The sequence below is a fragment of the Oncorhynchus kisutch genome, linkage group LG4 (genome assembly GCF_002021735.2).
Source record: "Oncorhynchus kisutch isolate 150728-3 linkage group LG4, Okis_V2, whole genome shotgun sequence".
Taxonomy (NCBI): domain Eukaryota; kingdom Metazoa; phylum Chordata; class Actinopteri; order Salmoniformes; family Salmonidae; genus Oncorhynchus; species Oncorhynchus kisutch.
In genome coordinates this window covers 72337948-72359747 of record NC_034177.2, presented here as the reverse complement: position 1 = coordinate 72359747, position 21800 = coordinate 72337948, and the positions used below count along the sequence as shown (strand labels likewise).

Genomic DNA, 21800 nt, shown 5'->3' with positions numbered 1-21800 from the left:
GAAGGTGCTCTGGTCAGATGAAACCAAAATTGAACTTTTTGGCAACAATGCAAAACGTTATGTTTGGCGTAAAAGCAACACAGCTCATCACCCTGAACCTACCATCCCCACTGTCAAACATGGTGGTGGCAGCATCATGGTTTGGGCCTGCTTTTCTTCAGCAGGGACAGGGAAGATGGTTAAAATTGATGGGAAGATGGATGGAGCCAAATACAGGACCATTCTGGAAGAAAACCTGATGGAGTCTGCAAAAGATCTGAGACTGGGACGGAGATTTGTCTTCCAACAAGACAATGATCCAAAACATAAAGCAAAATCTACAATGGAATGGTTCAAAAATAAACATATCCAGGTGTTAGAATGGCCAAGTCAAAGTCCAGACCTGAATCCAATCGAGAATCTGTGGAAAGAACTGAAAACTGCTGTTCACAAATGCTCTCCATCCAACCTCACTGAGCTCGAGCTGTTTTGCAAGGAGGAATGGGAAAAAATGTCAGTCTCTCGATGTGCAAAACTGATAGAGACATACCCCAAGCGACTTACAGCTGTAATCGCAGCAAAAGGTGGCGCCAGAAAGTATTAACTTAAGGGGGCTGAATAAATTTGCACGCCCAATTTTTCCGTTTTTGATTTGTTAAAAAAGTTTGAAATATCCAATAAATGTCGTTCCACTTCATGATTGTGTCCCACTTGTTGTTGATTCTTCACAAAAAAATACAGTTTTATATCTTTATATTTGAAGCCTGAAATGTGGCAAAAGGTCGCAAAGTTCAAGGGGGCCGAATACTTTCGCAAGGCACTGTAAAATCAAGCACACCGCCATGCAATCTCCATAGACAAACACTGGCAGTAGAATGGCATTACAGAAGAGCTCAGTGACTTTCAACGTGGCACCATCATAGGATGCCACCTTTCTAATAAGTCAGTTTGTAAAATGTCTGCCCTGCTAGAGCTGACCAGGTCAACTGTAAGTGCTGTTATTGTGAAGTGGAAATGTCTAGGAGAAACAATGTCTCAGCCATGAAGTGGTAGGCCACACAAGCTCACAGAACAGAACCATAGAGTGCTGAAGCAGGTAGCGCGAAAAAATAGTTTGTCCTAAGTTGTAACACTCACTACCAAGTTCCAAACTGTCTCTGGAAGCAACGTCAGCACAATAACTGTTCGTCGGGAGCTTCATGAAATGGGTTTCCATGGCCGAGAAGCTGCACACAAGCCTAAGATCACCAAGCGCAATGCCAACCATCGGCTGGAATGGTGTAAAGCTCGCCGCCAATGGACTCTGGAGCAGTGGAAAAGTATTCTCTGGAGTGATGAATCAAGCATCGCCGTCTGATGGCCGAATCTGGGTTTGGCGGATGCCAGGAGCACAATTGCATAGTGCCAACTGTACAACATACAATTACATTCTAGAAGATTCGGTGCTTCCAACTTTGTGGCAACAGTTTGGGGAAGGCCCTTTCCTGTTTCAGCATGACAATGCCCCTGTGCACAAAGTGAGGTCCTGACAGAAATGGTTTGTCGAGATCAATGTGGAAGAACTTGACTGGCCTGCACAGAGCCCTGACTTAAACTCAAACACCTTTGGGATGAATTGGAACGCTGACTGTGAGCCAGGACTATATGCCCAACATTAGTGCCTGAACTCACTAATGCTCTTGTGGCTGAATGGAAGGAAGTCCCCGCAGAAATGTTCCAACATCTAGTGGAAAGCCTTCCTAGAAGAGTGGAGGCTGTTGTAGCAGCAAAGGGGGGACCAACTCCATATTAATGTCCATGATTTTAGAATTAGATGTTCGAAACGCAGGTGTCCACATACTTTTGGCCAGTGAAAATCTCATGTTTAAAAACTGATAATCTAGTAACTCATACCCAAATAATGTTGTTCACTCATCTGATATTTGAATTTTCGGACAGAGCATAAGTTAGATTTTTGAAAAAATTCAAAAACCTGACCTCAAACTTGTGTCTGAAACAGACTGGGCGAGTTTGTTTTGCATGGCCTGGTTCCCCTGGTGGGTGGAGATTTCACTTAAGGACCAGGCAATGGAATGGTCTAAAATGTACAAACTCCACACATCCGGGGCACCGGTTCATGCAAAACTTTGTTGCTTTTATGAATTTTGTCTTGCTGCTTTTTGTTTTATGCTGCTCTGTCTGTATGCTACGTCTTGCTTGTCCTATGTTGCTCTGTCTGTATGCTATGTCTTGCTTGTTCTATGTTGCTATTGTCTATATTATAATAGCTTTTAATAACCTGCCCAGGGACTGCGGTTGAAAATTAGCCGGTTGGCTAAAACCGGCACTTTTACTGAAATGTTGATTAATGTGCACTGTCCCTGTAAAAATAAAAATAAAATAAATAAATAAACTCAAAACAAACTTGCCCAGTGTTTAAAAAATGCTAGCTATTTCCTCATAGAAGATGTTGTCATGTTTTTGGCCGAGACATCTCATTGGCTCATAGGCTGAGCAGGCAAATAAGCGGTTTACTTTCATTAATATTTTTATTGACCAGTGTTATGATACTGATGTATAGTTTATTGTTCACTGCTCCGCGACACAAAACACAATTACATTACTGATTGCTTGTCGCAACAGATGGTTTATTTACATAGCAGGTTGTGGATTAATGTGGCAGGTTAGGTGAATTAGTGTGGCAGGTTAGGAGAACTAAGGCAGCATGTTAGGTGTATTAGCATAGAAGGTTAGGAGAATGAGGTTAAGGTTAGGAAAATGGTTAGGCTTAGCTATAATGCTACGACGCAAAGGTTAGGTTTAGCTATAATGCCACTAGACGAAGCTTTAGGCCTACTCCATCTAGCCACAAAGGTAAAACTTAAACAAACCATATGTGGCAACAAACCATCAGAATCATAATACCCCTTCAAAGTAGGATTATACATATGCAAATAAATGATGACTGGTCATTGGTCAGAATAATCCAAATCATATTGTGATGTCATGCTGTGGGCCAAAAACTCCATCCCACCAGAACAGGCTATTTTTACAGGTGCATTTTTTTTTCTTCAAAAAGTTCTTACACTAAAGGGGCATTATCATATTTTTTGGGTACAATTTCAGTGTTATTTCAACCTCAATAGGATGGAAATATACATGTTTTTTAAACGGAAAATCAAGTTTTTGATTGCCATGTTGACACTGCCGGTGCAATACAGGTAACCACCAGGTGTCACAATAAACAAATAAAAAATTGTTTCTTATAAACATTTTTATTTTTCCCGTAAATAATATATGGTACATTTCATACACATTTCTTATATTTCATAATATTATTTCAACACACATTATTGTTCCTCAAATTGGCTCTAACAGTAGTAGCCAGTCACTTTAATTGCTTTACAGACTCTTTGAACAGGTAGGCTTCTTAGGTTACATTTACAATGCTTTAACTTGAACTTCAGTGATCAACATGAGGGGTGAGGAGCCATTTTAATTGATTCAGTTTTTCTGTTGTCTTAGGAGTAGGGCCAACTGACTCAAATACAGATGGATGATAGATAACTGAAAGATGCTTGGAAGCGTGTCGAAATGACGTCATTGTGTTATGCAATGTGCGCCATTTTGGATGGAAAAAATCACGGACGATTTCCGTGATCCCTGACTCCTCACTTTGCCTGTGAATGTTGACTATTTTTTACCTCACGCAAGTTGCATTGGTTGAATAAACAGTGCAATCCGTGTTCAGTAATAGCTAACTCTGCTAAATGAAACAATGGCAGGTAAGCTACTTATGTAGCCGGGAAAGGGTCCCAATACCACTTACTGCTGTGTGGCCTGAATGCAAGTTTTACATATAACAGCATTTGACTCTAAATGGGTTGGTGAACTGACGCTAGCGAAGTAATGATTCCAATATTATTGTTATGCAGGAGTTGCCGGTGGAAATGATTTTCAGTGGTGTTTCTCACAAGTGAAAGGGGCGATAGATGAAGATGTTGCAGAAGGTGAGTACAGTAACGTTAGGTTAACGAATGAGTTAGCATTTGAGCTCAAATGTGATCAAAGATGTGATGCTGTTATCTTATTATTTCGCAAACTACGCCTTTGACTTACTGTCTTTCACGAACAAAGTCATGACACTGTTCATGTATATGAGTACCACTGCTGGGCAATTCTGAGTTTGTTTTTCTTACTAGCTAACGTTAGCATGTTAGCTAGCTCCCCTTGCTTGCAAATCAAGTTGCCTAGCATTATTAGCAAGCTAACGTTATACTCAAACAACTAACTTATGTCCCGCACATGTATGTAACATATATAATAATTATTATGCAGTCAGAGTACGTCTTATTAATGTAATGTAGTAAGACACACGCACTGTCGTAAACTAGCGCGTCATCTTGGTAAGTACTCTAGCTAGTTATTTGTGGGAGATTTTGTCAGTGACGTTGAAGGTCTGCGTCGGCAATACGACAATATTGAAAGTTCTGATACAGTAAGGAGGAAGTCGGTGTGTTTGATTCATTCAAAGTCATAGTCATTTTTCTTGGGTTGACTGATAAATCAATTATTTTCAGGGAGGTAGAAATCCACACGCTGCTCTGTCGGCTACTATGCATAGTGTATGCACCCATGAAAGTTGCACCAGGATTGTTTTTTTTATATTGGTTTTGATGTTATTATTTACTAGGTGCTGTTCTTTTGCTGATGTGTATCTTTTTGATTATAACAGCCCTTATACATTACTCACAATAAAATTCCAGAATCCAGCTTTAATGGGACATGTCCTCCTTTCAGCTGATATCATCTCAACGGTTGAATTCAACCATTCTGGAGAGTTGCTAGCAACTGGAGACAAGGGAGGCAGAGTTGTCATATTTCAACATGAACAGGAGGTGCATTTTATAATTACCAGCGAAATGTATTTTCATGAACAATGACATTTTTGGAGTTAGATATGATAGGTTGTTATGGAAAGAAAGGCACTGGATTAAATTCTAAACATAATACATGCTTAATATCCAAGTTTGTCACACAGTGCATATCTGCTTTTCTCTTTCAGTGTAAAAATCGACCAAACCTGCGAGGGGAATACAATGTTTATAGCACTTTTCAGAGTCACGAACCTGAATTTGACTACTTGAAAAGTTTAGAAATTGAGGAAAAAATTAACAAAATAAGATGGCTACCCCAACAAAACTCAGCTCACTTTCTGCTCTCAACAAATGGTAAGAACATTTTGCTTTAACCTACTAACCTTTTTGTTAAGTTCTCTTCACCCTCAACATATATATTTTTTTGTACAGATAAAACTATCAAATTGTGGAAAATCGGTGAACGAGACAAGCGGGCTGAGGGTTACAACTTGAAAGACGAAGACGGACGTCTCAGGGATCCCTTTAGAATTACTTCCCTACGGGTTGGTTTAAAGTTGCTTTACCTTTTTAAGATTTCAACCGACACTGTGCAAGAAAAAACACAGTCTATGCATGCTTATAGCTTCCTCCCCTAAATAAATCTGTCCTGTGGTTACAGGTACCAGTGCTGATGCCCATGGATCTCATGGTAGAAGCAAGTCCTCGTAGGGTGTTTGCCAACGCTCACACATATCATATTAATTCAATTTCTGTAAATAGCGATCATCAAACGTACCTCTCCGCTGATGATCTAAGAATTAATCTATGGCACTTGGAAATCACAGACCGAAGTTTTAGTATCCTCTTCTGAAAACGTATCAGTCCTCATCCTCATGACTTTTAGATGCAAATGTTTGCTTCATCCAAACTGTCCTCTATACAGTTCTAAATTTCAGTTTAGAATTTTTTCTTATTGGTCCTGTGCAGTTGTAAGTCAAACAAATACACGTGTGAACATGTTTGACCACATCGGTATGAGCCTTTAGACCTATTTCAGTTAATTTCCTTAACAGTGTCTTCTCAGACATTGTAGACATCAAGCCTGCCAACATGGAGGAACTGACAGAGGTGATCACAGCGGCTGAGTGCCATCCAAACCAATGCAATGTATTTGTGTACAGCAGTAGCAAAGGCACCATACGCCTCTGTGACATGCGAACAGCAGCACTCTGCGATAGCCACACCAAGTGTGAGTACTCATAGAGCCTAGTTCTCTGCATTCTAAATTATGTTCATTCACAGAAATTAGTTTTAAATTAATCTATTTTCAGGGGTTTTGTCTGTCATTTTGAATATCTCTCCATGTTTGTGATTGCAGTCTTTGAGGAGCCTGAGGATCCAAGCAGCAGGTCATTTTTCTCTGAGATCATCTCGTCCATCTCTGACGTGAAGTTCAGTCACAGCGGGCGCTACATGATGACACGGGACTACCTCTCCGTCAAGGTGTGGGACCTCAACATGGAGAACAGGCCAGTCGAGACATATCAGGTACCTGCCTTGCTCTGCCTAGTGATAACACTACCAACAATGTCATAATTTTCAGTGTGGTCCACAATTGTCCAGTTAGGTGTATGGAAATAGTTGGATAGATGCAATTATTTTCCAAATACACTAATCAACATTCTACCGCTCAGGTTCATGAATACCTTCGCAGCAAGCTTTGCTCGTTATATGAAAATGATTGCATCTTCGACAAGTTTGAGTGCTGCTGGAACGGTAGCGACAGGTAAGAAACTCTAGCACTTTCTCTGTTTAAGGCAATCTGCACCTACAATGTTCTTTGGACAACTCTTCTGACAATATGTAAGTTTAAGTTAAGGAGTATCTTTGGAGAATTATAAATTACCCACAATTTCCTTCCTTTCTCAGTGCCATCATGACCGGCTCCTACAACAACTTTTTCCGTATGTTCGACCGCAACACCAGGAAGGACATCACACTGGAGGCCTCTAGGGAGAGCAGCAAACCGCGGGCTACACTCAAACCCCGCAAAGTCTCCACCGGTGGCAAGAGGAAGAAAGACGAAATTAGCGTGGACAGCCTGGACTTCAACAAGAAGATCCTGCACACCGCCTGGCACCCCAAAGAAAATGTCATCGCTGTTGCGGCCACCAACAACCTGTACATTTTCCAGGACAAGATCAACTAAAAAAATAATTGGGCTCCATCCTGAGGACAAGGCTTTACTGTTCCTGCATAGTTAAGCCTAGTGGTTTATCTGTAACAGAAACAAACAGCCCTGTCGTCCTCCTGGTGAAGTTTAAAGCACTTGTCTCCTTTTTTTGTGGCAGGAGGTTGATTGGTCGGCCTGTTTTCTTTTGAGTCTGAGGTTGATTTAGCCTTGGGTAAATCAGTGCCAGGGCCAAGATCGGACCCTGAGAGCCCACCTTGTGTTGAATCAATAGAACGGCACTCATAAGAGGTCAAACTCTTGAACATTGGTGTTTGTGTTATTTTCAGCCTTCATTTCATAGTCTTAACAACCAAACTATGGAAACCCTGAAGATGACCTCTTGTCATTTTTGTAACACCCTCATTAAGATTTTTTGGCCTTTCTGAAACATGGATATTTCATGGGTTATAGGCCTACCTGTTAACATTCCCCATTGACCATGCATTCAGGCTAAAGCACTTGCAACATGTTGTGAATTTGGAAAGTGGACTTCTTCTGTTCTCCACCCACACCCTCCTATCCAAAATTTATCCCCCAGACATTGTAACGTTATATCACAGACTTTATCTATTCAAATACACCTTTATGGTGTCATCCACTTAATAAAAGTAAATAGAACTACATATGTGTTTTAGAATTTAAATCATGTTTATAGTTGCTTTGCATGTTTTTATGTTGTAGTTAGGTGGAAAAAATGTAAAGTCGCACCAGTCTTTTGAGTAGTTCTTTCAAGCTATCTCTAAAATAACTACTCTTAAGTTTCAGAATCACAATTTGAGACTGACCATGTGCAAGTGTCAATATATGTATTTATGTGTTGCTCTCATTTAAGATACAGGCTGGAAACTTAATGTGAAGAGACGCAAGACAAAGGGAATCTGCAGCCTTAATACCTACGTCTATCAATGACAGCTACCGGTTATGTCCCCAAATGTTTTACAAACCTTATGTGCATTATTTTTTTATTCTATTTTATAGATTTGTCTCATATTACTGCTGCTATTTGTGGCTGTCTGTGAAAACAAGGTATATAATAGTCAGAGTACTACACACCATACAGATAAATCTAGTGATAGACAGAGTTCTTCCAAAACATGGAAAGTTCTTTGTGTAGTAAGAGAAGGAGATTCAGACAAACCTCTTCTTACATGTGCCCTTTAAATCATTCATTGGTATGCCACTAAAGTCAACTGCATACTTTGTTTTCCAAGTTATATCAATGCAAAAATGAAGGTTGAATAGACCTGTACTGATTTTAAAAACAGGAACATCGGTAACAAAGCCTTTCTCTGTTTAATCATTCTGAACATGGTGGCAGTGTATTCACTTGTTTGATTATGTTGACCAAAGTTAAATAAAATCTAATTGTGTTCATCTGCTTTATGCCTCCATTACTTTAAATGGGTGAGAATAGTCCTGGAGCTATAGTTGAAGTTGGAAGTTTACATACACTTAGGTTGGAGTCATTAAAACTCGTTTTTCAACTACTCCACAAATTTCTTGTCGCTTAGGACATCTACTTTGTGCATAACACAAGTAATTTTTCCAACAATTGTTTACAGATTATTTCACTTATAATTCACTATCACAATTACAGTGAGTCAGAACTTTAACTACACTAAGTTGACTGTGCCTTTAAACAGCTTGGAAAATACCAGGAAATTATGTCATGGCTTTAGAAGCTTCTGATAGGCTAATTGACATAATTTGAGTCAATTGGAGGTGTAACTGTGGATGTATTTCAAGGCCTACCTTCAAACTCAGTGCCTCTGCTTGACATCATGGGAAAATCAAAAGAAATCAGCCAAGACCTCAGGAAAAAATTGTAGACCGCCACAAGTCTGGTTCATTCTTGGAAGTCATTTCCAAACATCTGAAGGTACCACGTTAATCTGGTACGCAAGTATAAACACCATGGGACCACGCAGCCATCATACCGCTCAGGAAGGAGATGCGTTCTGTCTCCTAGAGATGAACGTACTTTGGTCCGAAAAGTGCAAATCAATCCCAGAACAACAGCAAAGGACCTTGTGAAAATGCTGGAGGAAACAGGTACAAAAGTATCTATATCCACAGTAAAACAAGTCCAATATCGACATAACCTGAAAGGCCGCTCAGCAAGGAAGCCACTGCTCCAAAACCCACCATAAAAAAGCCAGACTACAGTTTGCAACTGCACATGGGGACAAAGATCGTACTTCTTGGAGAAATGTCCTCTGGTCTGATGAAACAAAAATAGAACAGTTTGGCCATAATGACCATCATTATGTTTAGAGGAAAAAGGGGGAGGCTTGCAAGCCGAGGAACACCATCCCAACCGTGAAGCACGGGGGTGGCCGCATCATGTTGTGGGGGTGCTTTGCTGCAGGAGGGACAGGTGCACTTCACAAAATAGATGGCATCATGCAGAAAGAAAATTATGTGGATATATTGAAGCAACATCTCAAGACATCAGTCAGGAAGTTAAAGCTTGGTCACAAATGGGTCTTCCAAATGGACAATGACCCCAAGCATACTTCCAAGTTGTTGCAAAATGGCTTAAGGATAACAAAGTCAACGGCATTGGAGTGGCCATCACAAAGCCCTGGGCAGAACTGAAAAAGCATGTGCGAGCAAGGAGGCCTAAAAACCTGACTCAGTTACACCAGCTCTGTCAGGAGGAATGGGCCAAAATTCACCCAACTTATTGTGGGAAGCATGTGGAAGGCTACCCGAAACGTTCGACCCAAGTTAATCAATTTAAAGGCAATGCTACCAAATACTAATTGAGTGTATGTTAACTTCTGACCCACTGAAAGAAATAAAAGCTGAAATAAATACTCTATACTATTATCCTGACATTTCACATTCTTAAAATAAAGTGGTGATCCTAACTGACCTAAATCAGGGAATGTTTACTAGGATTAAAATGTCAGGAATTGTGAAAAACTGAGTTTAAATGTATTTGGCTAAGGTGTATGTAAACGTCCGACTTCAACTGTAGATGTATATTCAGTAAATTGCAGAAATCAGAGAAAATTAGGGAATTAACTTGAGTGCTCAAAAAATACAATTAAGTAGCAAAGATAGCTTATATGTCTTACTGATCATACAAAAAATTGGAGACATCTTATTTCACAGTGATATTGACTAATTTGCCTTAAAACTGCATGGTAATTACATAACTTGGGATGCTTTGAAACATGTGCCACTGCAGATGTGGTACCAAGTACTTCATTCTTTAGAGTACCTGAAAGTACCACTTCTTAGCATATGTACCAAATATAGTACCAGCTGTGACTGTAAAATAGTTACCAAATAAAAACATTGTTTTGTAACATATAGCTATGAAAAACAAACAAAACATTTCATCATGATTATACTCAAATAGTTGCTACATTTATGGGCCTAATAGTAGACATGTTTTTATCTGATTTTCAATCACTGTGCACATTCATCCACTCCACTAATTGCAGCATTCAAACAGTCCACTGTGCACCAGTCATTGAATGGAAAGAGACAGTTGTTACAAAACACCAAAACATGTAATGACATCAGTGATTGTCATCAGGCCTTCACTCTTGTAGCCGGAATTAAATCATCTTGCTGACAAATTGAGCTTTTTTTGTAAAAAGAGAAGTTGGGACATCTGAAAAGGGCCTGAAATACAGGATGCAAACAAGTGTCTGTCCTGAGCTCATCAGCAGGGGAAACTGAGGGCTCAGTTGATAATGTTGCAAGTTTGCTAGCTAGCTCAATCCAGTCAATATAATGTTGCATGTTTGCTAGCGAAAGCTCAAGACAGACATAAGAGAGATGAATACAATTGAAAGAACCTGAACCAACGGTCACTGGTATAAACCATGACAGAGTGGTGAGGGTGTTCATTTAATTTGGAATAAGCTTTTATTTTCATCTTTACCACTAACAGTACACAATAGAATTTTAAACAAATAGGAGAATAGGTTAAATTAGAGACCCCCCAAAAGTTGGACTTTTGTTGCAATTCACACCCTGCCTTTCACATGTTGCATGAAATGTATTAACAACCCCAGCTTTTTTCAAAGAAAATGAGTGCAGGAAATTATTTCACAATTAATATTCATTCACATTAATCATTCCCGTAAGAATAACAAACAAACAGGCAAAACACAAACACAATATGCTTAAGAAAATGAGAAACAATGCCAATTGGCAGCAGTTCAATATAAAACAACATTCTAAAATAGTGTGAGGAACATGGCAGCACAAATCAGTTCCTGATTCAAGGCATTTCTGGGAGAAAGAAGCAGTCACAGCATTCAGAAGATAAGATGAGGCAATCAGCTAAAATGGAGAATGCTACATCAACCACTTCTCCTTGGATTCTGAAGTTGCCCCCATTTGAAGGCATGCCAGCTGTATGAGTCAGTGGTCTCATAATGCAGCATCAGCTTCAGTAGGTGCTGTATGTGCTGAGACGCCTCCCAATGTATATCCTGAGAAGAAGAACAGAATAGCAAAGGGCCATTCAAAATATTATTTTGATTAAAGTAAAAATGTATCATGGCTACTCTGAAATATCTATCCATGGCCAGCAGCAAGCTTTCACAAAGCCTACATTTCCTCAACAGGGTAGTGTTTGCTTTATTGTATTACAACTCTCAAAAGGCTAAAATACAAAACAATTCGACACCCATCTGGGGCACCATACTTTTAGTAATAGTAAAAGGCAGCTTTTAAAGTATTCAATAGACTGCATGTATTTGTACTGTGTTTAAGTTTCAAAATGCTCAGTCCCTTACCCCAGGCCAACTGCGAGTATATGAGAAATGAATAATGAAGGAAGGAAAAGCTTGAGGAAGTCAGGGGAGAGAACTCCTCCTTTCTTCATGACGTTGGTCTTCCTGATGCTGAGCGAGGCTGAGCGCCTGGGGTGTTTCAGCAGAAACTCCCTACAGAGACACAACACAGTTACAACTGGGTTAATAAATCTTATCTTAAATCAGTGATTACAGGTCTTTTTCTGCCATTGAAATTCTTGGGTGGACCGCCTAAGCATTTTTTCTGGTCGCCTAAGTCTAAACAGTGGGTATGGAAAAACCCTTTCAGTGTAAAATTAAACGACTAAAACCAGATATATAGTGCCTTCAGAAAGTACTCTGACTTTTTCCACATTTTGTTACGTTACAACCGTATTCTAAAATTGATTTAATAAAATAAAAATCCTCTGCAATCTACACACAATACCCCACAATGACAAAGTGAAAACAGGTTTGAACATCTCTGGAGAGACCCGAAAATCGCTGTGCAGCAATACCTGACAGAGCTCGAATACAACCTGACAGAACTGGAGAGAATCTACAGAGAAGAATGGGAGAAACTCCCCAAATACAGGTGTGCCAAGCTTGTAGGGAGGCTGTAATCGCTACAAAAGGTGCTTCAAAGTACTGAGTCAAGGGTCTGATTTAAAAAAAAAAAGTTTAACCTTTATTTAAATAATTCTGTAAATGTATATTTCAGTTTTTTTTTTATAAATGAGGAAAAATGTCTAAAAACCTGTTTTTGCTTTGTTATTATGCAGTATTGTATGTAGATTGATGAGGGGGGAAAACGATTGAATACATTTTTGAATACGGCTGTAACCTAACAGAATGTGGGAAAAGTCGTCTCGGACCGGTAAACCGTGCCAATATATCCTCCAAACACAGACTTCGATAGCATTATCACTTTTATACAACGGGTTACCAACATTTTCAAATAATGATTTACATATTTCCATTAAAAGCGTTATTTTGATTAATGTATTCATATCATTTCATCCTTCCACAAGATACAGTCCCGACACAAATCTAGGGTTGCTACCCAAGCCGACTGGTCGTTCGTTCTATCGGTTCGTTTGCAATAGACGCAACACAGTCATTCAGTCTTTTTGTTCTTAATGTACGGACACAACCCAGTCGTTCGTTCTAAATGTTCCATTGCAATACTGGCTGGCAACATTCTTATCCCTTGCTTGCTAGCTAGCCAACTACGACTAACTTACAGTCACGTCAAAAAGTGCAGCCAGAATAACCGCTAAGTAAATGCATTTGCGTTTGTTTAAGCTGTTTTCTAGTGACATTTATATGGATCCATCCACAACAATGAGCTAATGGTGAACAATTTCGCCCGGCATAGAAATTGGGCTCTTGTCAGGACACGGTTGTTCAGAGGCGCTAGCCAACAACACAACTAAGACAACCACTTCAAACTGAAGCTGGAAAGAAATCAAACTAGCTACAATTCGTATTGCTTGACCTGTTTTCTAGATATATATATATATATATAACTTGTGGAATAGATACCAGCTGGAATGCGGTTTTAACCAATCAGCAGTTTTAACCAACCAATCAGCATTCATGATTAGATCCACTCATTGAATAAAGATTATGGACAATTATTTGTTTATATATATATATATAATATAATCTTTGAGAATTTACAAATCACCAAAATAAAAGCTAGACAGTCAGGGAAAATTGAAAATTCCCAAAACAATGACTAGCAGTAATGGGAGTTACAGGGAGTTTGTTTTAAAATAGCCACTAAGACCTGTAAAATGATCTATACAATTCAGCCGTACCGAAATGTTCTCTCTCTACATTCAATTTCTATCTTCAACATTATGAACATTGGGCCCTACTGTATATAATTACTAGGTACTATGCACTTTGGTGGGTTGTTCTCAGGACGACTGGACCAGTCCCAGATCCAGTCAGCATTCTTCTTCAGTAGATTCTCTACTTCCTGGATTCTTTCTTGGTTATCTTCCTCAGACTGAAATCAATTAAGAAATTCCTTAGTAAAACCACTTTCCACATTATAATCACAAACATGTTTGTACTATTCACCTAATGTAAAGTCTGGTATTATCATGAATTATTACCTTCTGAACATCACAATACATTACATATCAGAGACCTACAGAAGACAACCTTACAACCCCTAAGGACCATGTATTTACCTGTGAACTGTTTCCCTCTGAGCCTCTAAACAGAAGAAGAGGAGTCTGTGACCTAAGTGGACTGGAAAGATAGACAACAAAGATGACTCAAGATGACTCAAGACATCCCTAGAACTTTTGAAATGTGTATTAGGTCATCTGCTAAGAAAGAGCATTATAAATGACATAATCCTTATCTCCACATTCTCAGGCCTTGAACAGGGATACCAAGGCTTTGCCTGGAAACCATATGTTGAAATGAATTGAATTGTATAAGGGGCAAAAACGAGCATTTGAATAAGGAAAGTTTCCTCTCACAACCTCTACAAGCCAAAATGTTGAATCAAATTATGTTGCCTTCTGAGAATCCGTAGGCGAGCGAGTAAACTCCCACTGCCTTCCGTTCTACTTGCTAACATGCAAAATAAAATTGATGACATACGATTACGATTATCCTACCAACGGGACATTAAGAACTGTAATACCTTATGTTTCACAGAGTCGTGGCTGAACGACGACACAGATAATATAGAGCTGGCGGGATTTTTCATGCACTGGCAGAACAGAGATGTTACGTCTGCTAAGACGAGGGGTGGGGGTGTGTGTCTTTTTGTCAATAACAGCTGGTGCGTGATGTGTAATATTAAAGAGGTGTCGAGGTATTGCTCGCCTGAGGTAGAGTACCTTACGATAAGCTGTAGACCACTATCTATATTATTCGTAGCCGTCTATTTACCAAAACAGACCGATGCTGGCACTAAGTACTAGAGGTCGACCGATTAATCGGAATGGCCGATTAATTAGGGCATATTTCAAGTTTTCATAACTATCGGAAATAGTAATTTTTGGGCGCCGATTTGCAAATAAAAAATAAAAAAACTTTATTTAATCTTTATTTAACTAGGCAAGTCAGTTAAGAACACATTCTTATTTTCAATGACTGCCTAGGAACGATGGGTTAACTGCCTCGTTCAGGGGCTCGGGGGATCCAATCTTGCAACCTTACAGTTAACTAGTCCAACGCAATAACGACCTGCCTCTCTCTCGTTGCACTCCACAAGGAGACTGCCTGTTACGCAAATGCAGTAAGCCAAGGTAAGTTGCTAGCTAGCATTAAACTTATCTTATAAAAAACAATCAAATCATAATCACTAGTTAACTACACATGGTTGATGATATTACTAGATATCATCTAGGGTGTCCTGTGTTACATATAATCTGACTGAGCATACAAGCACACAAGTATCTAAGTATCTGACTGAGCGGTGGTAGGCAGAAGCAGGCGCGTAAACATTCATTCAAACAGCACTTTTGTGCGTTTTGCCAGCAGCTCTTCCCTGTGTGTCAAGCATTGTGTAGTTTATGACTTCAAACCTATCAACTCCCGAGATGAGGCTGGTGTGACCGAAGTGAAATGGCTGGCTAGATGTCGCGCGCTAATAGCGTTTCAAACTTCCATCGCTCTCAGCCTTCATGTGGTTGTTTCCCTTGCTCTGCACGGGTAACGCTTCGATGTGGTGGCTGTTGTCGTTGTGTTGCTGGTTCGAGCCCAGGGAGGAGCGAGGAGAGGGACGGAAGCTATACTGTTACACTGGCAATACTAAAGTGCCTATAAGAACATCCAAGTCAAAGGTTAATGAAATACAAACAGTATAGAGGGAAATAGTCCTATAATAACTACAACCTAAAACTTCTTACCTGGGAATATTGAAGACTCATGTTAAAAGGAACCACCAGCTTTCATATGTTCTCATGTTCTGAGCAAGGAACTGAAACGTTAGCTTTCTTACATAGCACATATTGCACTTTTACGTTCTTCTCCAACACTTTGTTTTTGCATTATTTAAACCAAATTGAACATGTTTCATTATCTACTTGAGGCTAAATTGATTTTATGTATGTATTATATTAAGTTAAAATAAGTGTTAATTCAGTATTGTTGTAATTGTCATTATTACAAATACCATTTTTGAAAACATTTTTTATATAAAATCGGCCGATTAATCGGTATCTGCTTTTTTTGATCCTCCAATAATCGGTATCGGCGTTGAAAAATCATAATCGGTCGACCTCTATTAAGTACGCACTCAACGAGCTGTACACAGCTATAAGCAAACAACAAAATGCTCATCCAGAAGCGGCTCTCCTAGTGGCCGGGGATTTTAATGCAGGCAAACTTAAATCAGTTTTACCAAAGTTTTAACAGCATGTCACATGCGGAACCAAAAAATAAAATTTATAAAAATACTAAAATACAAAAAAACTCTAGACCACCTTTACCCCACACATGGAGATGCATACAAAGCTCTCCCCTGCCCTCCAATTGGAAAATCTGTCCATAATTATATCCTCCTGATTCCGGCTTACATGCAAAAACTAAAGCAGGAAGTACCAGTGACTTGCTCAATACTGAAGTGGTCAGATGACACTGATGCTACAGGACTGTTTTGCTAGCAGACTGGAATATGTTCCGGGATTTATTCAATGGCATTAAGGAGTATACCACCTCAGTCACCGGCTTCATTAATAAGTGCATCGACGACGTCCTCCCCACAGTGAAGCCATGGATTACAGGCAACATCCGTATCGAGCTAAAGGCTAGAGCTGCCGCATTCAAGGAGCGAGACACTACTCCGGACGCTTATTAAAAATCCCGCTATGCCCTCAAACGAACCATCAAACAAGCAAAGCATCAATACAGGATTAAGATTGAATCCTACTACACTGGCTCTGACGCACGTCGGATGTGGCAGGGCTTGAAAACCATTACGAACTACAAAGGGAAACCCAGACATGAGCTGCCCAGTGACTCAAACCTACCAGACGAGCTAAAAGCCTTTAATGCTCTCTTTGAGGCAAGCAACACTGAAGCATGCACAAGAGCAAAAGCCGTTCTGGAGGAGTGTGATAAATAAACATTGGCTACCGAAATCGTTATTTAAAAAATATATATTTCACCAGGTAGGCCAGTTGAGAAAAAGTTCTCATTTACAACTGCGACCTGGCCAAGATAAAGCAAAGCAGTGCAACAAAAACAACACAGCATTACACATGGGATAAACAAAGTACAGTCAATAACACAATAGAAAATCTGTATACAGTGTGTGCAAATGAAGTAAGGAGGTAAGGCAATAAATAGGCCATAGTGGCGAAGTAATTACAATTTAGCAGTTCATACTGGAGCGATAGATGTAGAGATGAGGATGTGCAAGTAGAGATACTGGTTTGCAAATGAGCAGAAAAAAAGAAAAAAAAAACAGATATGGGGACGAGGTAGGTACTTGGTTGGAGGGGCTATATGTCCGGACCTCTGGCAGTCTTTATGGGGGTGCCACAGAGTTCAATCCTCGGGCCGACTCTTTTCTCTGTATACATCAATGATGTTGCTCTTGCTGCTGGTGATTCTCTGATCCACCTCTACGCAGATGACACCATTCTGTATACATCTGGCCCTTCTTTGGACACTGTGTTAACTAACCTCCAGATGAGCTTCAATGCCATACAACTCTCCTTCCGTGGCCTCCAACTGCACTTAAATGCAAGTAAAACTAAATGCATGCTCTTCAACCGATCGCTGCCCACACGTCCAGCATCACTACACTGGACGGTTCTGACTTACAATATGTGGATAACTATAAATACCTAGGTGTCTGATTAGACTGTAAACTCTCCTTCCAGACTCACATTTAGCATCTCCAAACCAAAATTAAATCTAGAATCGGCTTCCTATTTCGCAAACAAAGCATCCTTCACTCATGCTGCCAAACATACCCTCATAAAACTGACCATCCTACCGATCCTTGACTTCGGGGATGTCATTTACAAAATAGCCTCCAACACTCTACTCAGCAAATTGGATGCAGTCTATCACAGTGCCATCCATTTTGTCACCAAAGCCCCATATACTACCCACCACTGCGACATGTATGCTCTCGTTGGCTGGCCCTCGCTTCATATTCATCGCCAAACCCACTGGCTCCAGGTCATCTATACGTTTTTGCTAGGTAAAGCCCCGCCTTATCTCAGCTCACTGGTCACCATAGCAGCACCCACCCATAGCACACGCTCAAGCAGGTATATCTCACTGGTCACCCCCTAAGGGGGTTCTCTGCTGCCAATGACTGGAACGAACTGCAAAAATCACTGAAGCTGGAGACTCATATCTCCGTCACTAACTTTAAGCACCAGCTGTCAGAGCAACTCACAGATCACTGCACATAGCCCATTTGTAAATAGCCCATCCAACTACCTCATCCCCATACTGTTAATTATTTTATTTATTTTGCTCAGTTGCACCCCAGGATCTTTACTTGCACACTCATCTTCTGCACAGCTATGACTCCAGTGTTTAATTTCTATATTGTAATTATCCCGCCACTATGTCCTATTACCTTATCCTACCTCATTTGCACACACTGTATATATATACTTTTTATATTATAGACTGTATGTTTGTTTATTCCATGTGTAACTCTGTGTTGGTGTTTGTGTCGCACTGCTTTGCTTTATCTTGGCCAGGTCGCAGTTGTAAATGAGAACTTGTTCTCAACTAGCCTACCTGGTTAAATAAAGGTGAAATAAAAATAATAATAAACAAATGACAGATGGGCTGTGTACAGCTGCAGCGATCAGTAAGCTGCTCTGACAGCCGATGCATGAAGTTAGTGAGGGAGATCTAAGTCTCCAACCTCAGTGATTTTTGCAAGGCCTTTAAACAGGTCAACATTCACAAAGTCACGGGGCCAGATGGATTACCAGGACATTTTCAACCTCTCCCTGACTGAGTCTGTAATACCTACATATTTCAAGCAGACCACCATAGTCCCTGTGCCCAATGAAGCGAAGGTAACCTGCCTAAATGATTACCGACCCGTAGCACTCACGTTGGTAGCCATGAAGTGCTTTGATAGGTTGGTCATGGCTCACATCAACAGCATCCTCCCGGATACCCTAGACCCACTCCAATTCGCATACCGCCCCAACAGATCCACAGATGACGCAATCTCAAACGCACTCCACACTGCCCTTTCCCACCTGGACAAAAGGAACACCTATGTGAGAATGCTGTTCATTGACTACAGCTCAGCGTTCAACATCATAGTGCCCCACGAAGCTCATCACTAAGCTAAGGACCCTGGGACTAAACACCTCCACCTTCCAACACCATCATTAAGTTTGCTGACGACACAACAGTGGTAGGCCTGATCACCGAAAAACGATGAAAAGGGCCTATAAGGAGGATGTCAGAGACCTGGACTACAGGCAAAGGCAGACTGAACAGCCCCCCTTTAACATCAACATCAATGGGGTTGTAGTGGAGTGGGTCGAGAGCTTCAAATTCCTTGATGTCCACATCACCAACGAACTATCATGGTCCAAACACACCAAGACAGTCGTGAAGAGGGCACGACAAAACCCTTTCCCCCTCAGGAGACTGAAAAGATTTGGCATGGGTCTCCAGATCCTCAAGAAGTTCTACAGCTGCACCATTGAGAGCATCCTGACCGTTTGAATCACCGCCTGGTATGGCAACTGCTCGGCATCTGACCGTACGGTGCTCCAGAGGGTAGCGCGTACGGCCCAGTACATCACTGGGACCAAGCTTCCTGCCATCCAGGACCTATACAATAGGCGGTGTCAGAGGAAAGCCCATAAAATTGTCAAGTGGCTCCAGTCACCCAAGTCAGACTTTTTTCTCTGTTACCGCACGGCAAGCGGTTCCGGAGCTCCAAGTCCTGGTCCAAAACACTCCTTAACAGCTTCTACCCCAAGCCATAAGACTGCTGAACAATTAATCAAATGGCCACCGGCATATTACATATTACATATTATTACATATTACATATTACATATTACCCTAGTTACTTCACCCCTACCTACATGTACAATTACCTCAGCTAACCTGTACTTCCGCACACTGACTCGGTACCAGTACCCCCTGTATATAGCCTTGTTTTTGTTATGTTACTGTGTTACTTTTCATAATTTTTTTATAGAATTTTTACTTTAGTTTATTTGGTAAATATTGTCTTAACTCTTGAACTGCACTTTTGGTTAAAGGCTTGTAAGTAAGCATTTCACGGTAAGGTCTACACTTGTTGTATTCGGCGCATGTGACAAATAAAGTTTGATTTGATTTAGAAAAGTATAATTACATACAGTTTTCAAAGAGATGGTATAGTGCAGTTCAGAATTCTATAACCTGAAGCATGTGCACAAGATAAAAATACATGTTTTCACAGTTCTGCACATGCTTCAGGTGATAGAAATCTGAAAGCACTACCAGGGCTTTGAAAAGTTTATATAATTATACTCTCCTGTGGATATGTTTCACATTCCTACCCCCCAAAATGACCAACTGCACGGGCAACAGGTAAAGTAGTTTAAAATAGAACTGTATTCAACATTCTTGCTTGTAGAGGTCGTGAGAGGTAACTAGAAACACTCATTTCTGCGACATAGAATTCAATGCAATTCATCTGTGTGTTTCCTGGGAAACTAAGGCTCAGCACTGTAACCATTTCCTTTCCCCATACCTGTCACATTGTGAGCTTCCTCTCGAGGTACTCCTGCTTGACTCGTGTTGAGCGTCTAGTAGTAACTTCTCCAGGTCTACATCAAGAGCAGTTGTTGAGATCTGCTCCTGGCACACCTGACTCCCACTGCCAGTGTTATAGTGCAACTCCACCCAGGAACCTGGGGATACATATTACCCACAGATAGATAGAAAATAGATAGATAGAAAATATATTTTCCTTTGTCGTGTTTAGTGTTGAATCTTGCCAGTCAGGAATGAACAGAAGTATAACGTGATCCAATTCCGTGAAAAATATAACGTTTAATGTAGAACCATATTAACAGTCATAGGTCTAGTTAGTTACGTTAGCTACTATTTGACAGGCCTTAACAATATTCCCCTGACCTGACAATTCCAGTTGAGGCCAACATTAGCTGAACTTACGTTAGGTATATTAGCTAGTTTGTTAGTCAGCTATACAGACTTACATAAAAATGATGTGGCCAGCCAACGTTAGCTAAAAAAACAGCGTATTTGATGTTTAGTTTCTGTACTGACCCTGCAAGCTCTCCTCATACGGAATTTCCTTCTGAAGCGACATGTTTATTTAAAACGCGTTCAAATCAACCCATAGAGCTTTGTCGACGAACTATAAAAATGTTTGGTCTTATTTTTAATCGATCACACGAGTAAGCACTAGAAGTTGTTGTGCAACACTACCAGGCAGCCGGAAAACAATTATAACGAAATCTTTTGTTGACATGGCCAAGTGAAATGTGATTGGCTAGTAACTTATCGGCTGTCGTTGATGAACATCACGCATGCGCTGCTCACATGTACACTCTGGTCAGAGGAAGAGGTAAAGAGAAAATTCGTCTCCCTCCAGCAGGTGGCGTTTTCCGACCCAGGAATCGATTATTTTTTGTATGGCGGTCAATGAGAGAGTCAAATTTGGTCAACAAAAAAATGAGTGGCTTATTTACTGTGTTAGGTTAATTTGATTGAATATACGTTCCGTAATGCTTACGTTGTTACGAATGCACTGATATACGTAGGACACGTGACATCCCCGCAATGGTTAAGGAAAAAAACACTATATCGGAGTTGTGTCGAGATGGCTATGCATATTCATAACATGAGGCTAGTAGCATAGCATCTCTCTCCATTGATACAAATGATTGACGTCAACAACCTTATCGAATATTCAACTATTAAAATAATGAGCTGTACCAATCCAAATAAAGGATTGGCGGGAGCTAGACAGCCCGCTGTGCTGCTTTGTGGACAACT

At 40.4% G+C, this 21800-nt stretch overlaps 2 protein-coding genes across 3 annotated transcripts; one reads left to right on the top strand and one right to left on the bottom strand.

The window, feature by feature from the left end:
* Positions 1-3556: 3556 nt before the first annotated feature.
* Positions 3557-8087, top strand: LOC109889965 (serine/threonine-protein phosphatase 2A 55 kDa regulatory subunit B delta isoform). The gene is made up of 10 exons (XM_020481832.2): positions 3557-3743; positions 3894-3968; positions 4759-4856; positions 5024-5189; positions 5268-5380; positions 5497-5674; positions 5902-6066; positions 6196-6365; positions 6512-6603; positions 6747-8087. The coding sequence occupies exons 1-10, from the start codon at positions 3737-3739 to the stop codon at positions 7024-7026; spliced, it is 1344 nt and encodes a 447-aa protein (XP_020337421.1). The 5' UTR covers positions 3557-3736; the 3' UTR covers positions 7027-8087.
* Positions 8088-10912: 2825 nt separating this feature from the next.
* Positions 10913-21312, bottom strand: LOC109889964 (BCL2/adenovirus E1B 19 kDa protein-interacting protein 3). 2 transcript variants are annotated; one of them, XR_004209838.1, is made up of 6 exons: positions 20999-21296; positions 20530-20689; positions 14015-14075; positions 13721-13827; positions 11814-11963; positions 10913-11507 (listed from the first exon to the last, which is right to left on the bottom strand). XR_004209838.1 is itself a non-coding variant. In XM_020481831.2 (6 exons), exons 1-6 carry the CDS (start codon positions 21109-21111, stop codon positions 11465-11467), a joined length of 564 nt encoding a protein of 187 aa, XP_020337420.1. In that variant the 5' UTR covers positions 21112-21312; the 3' UTR covers positions 10913-11464. The 2 variants fall into 2 exon arrangements, 1 of the variants encoding a protein (XP_020337420.1); XM_020481831.2 differs by having other exon boundaries at positions 21069-21312.
* Between the last annotated feature and the right edge of the window lie 488 nt (positions 21313-21800).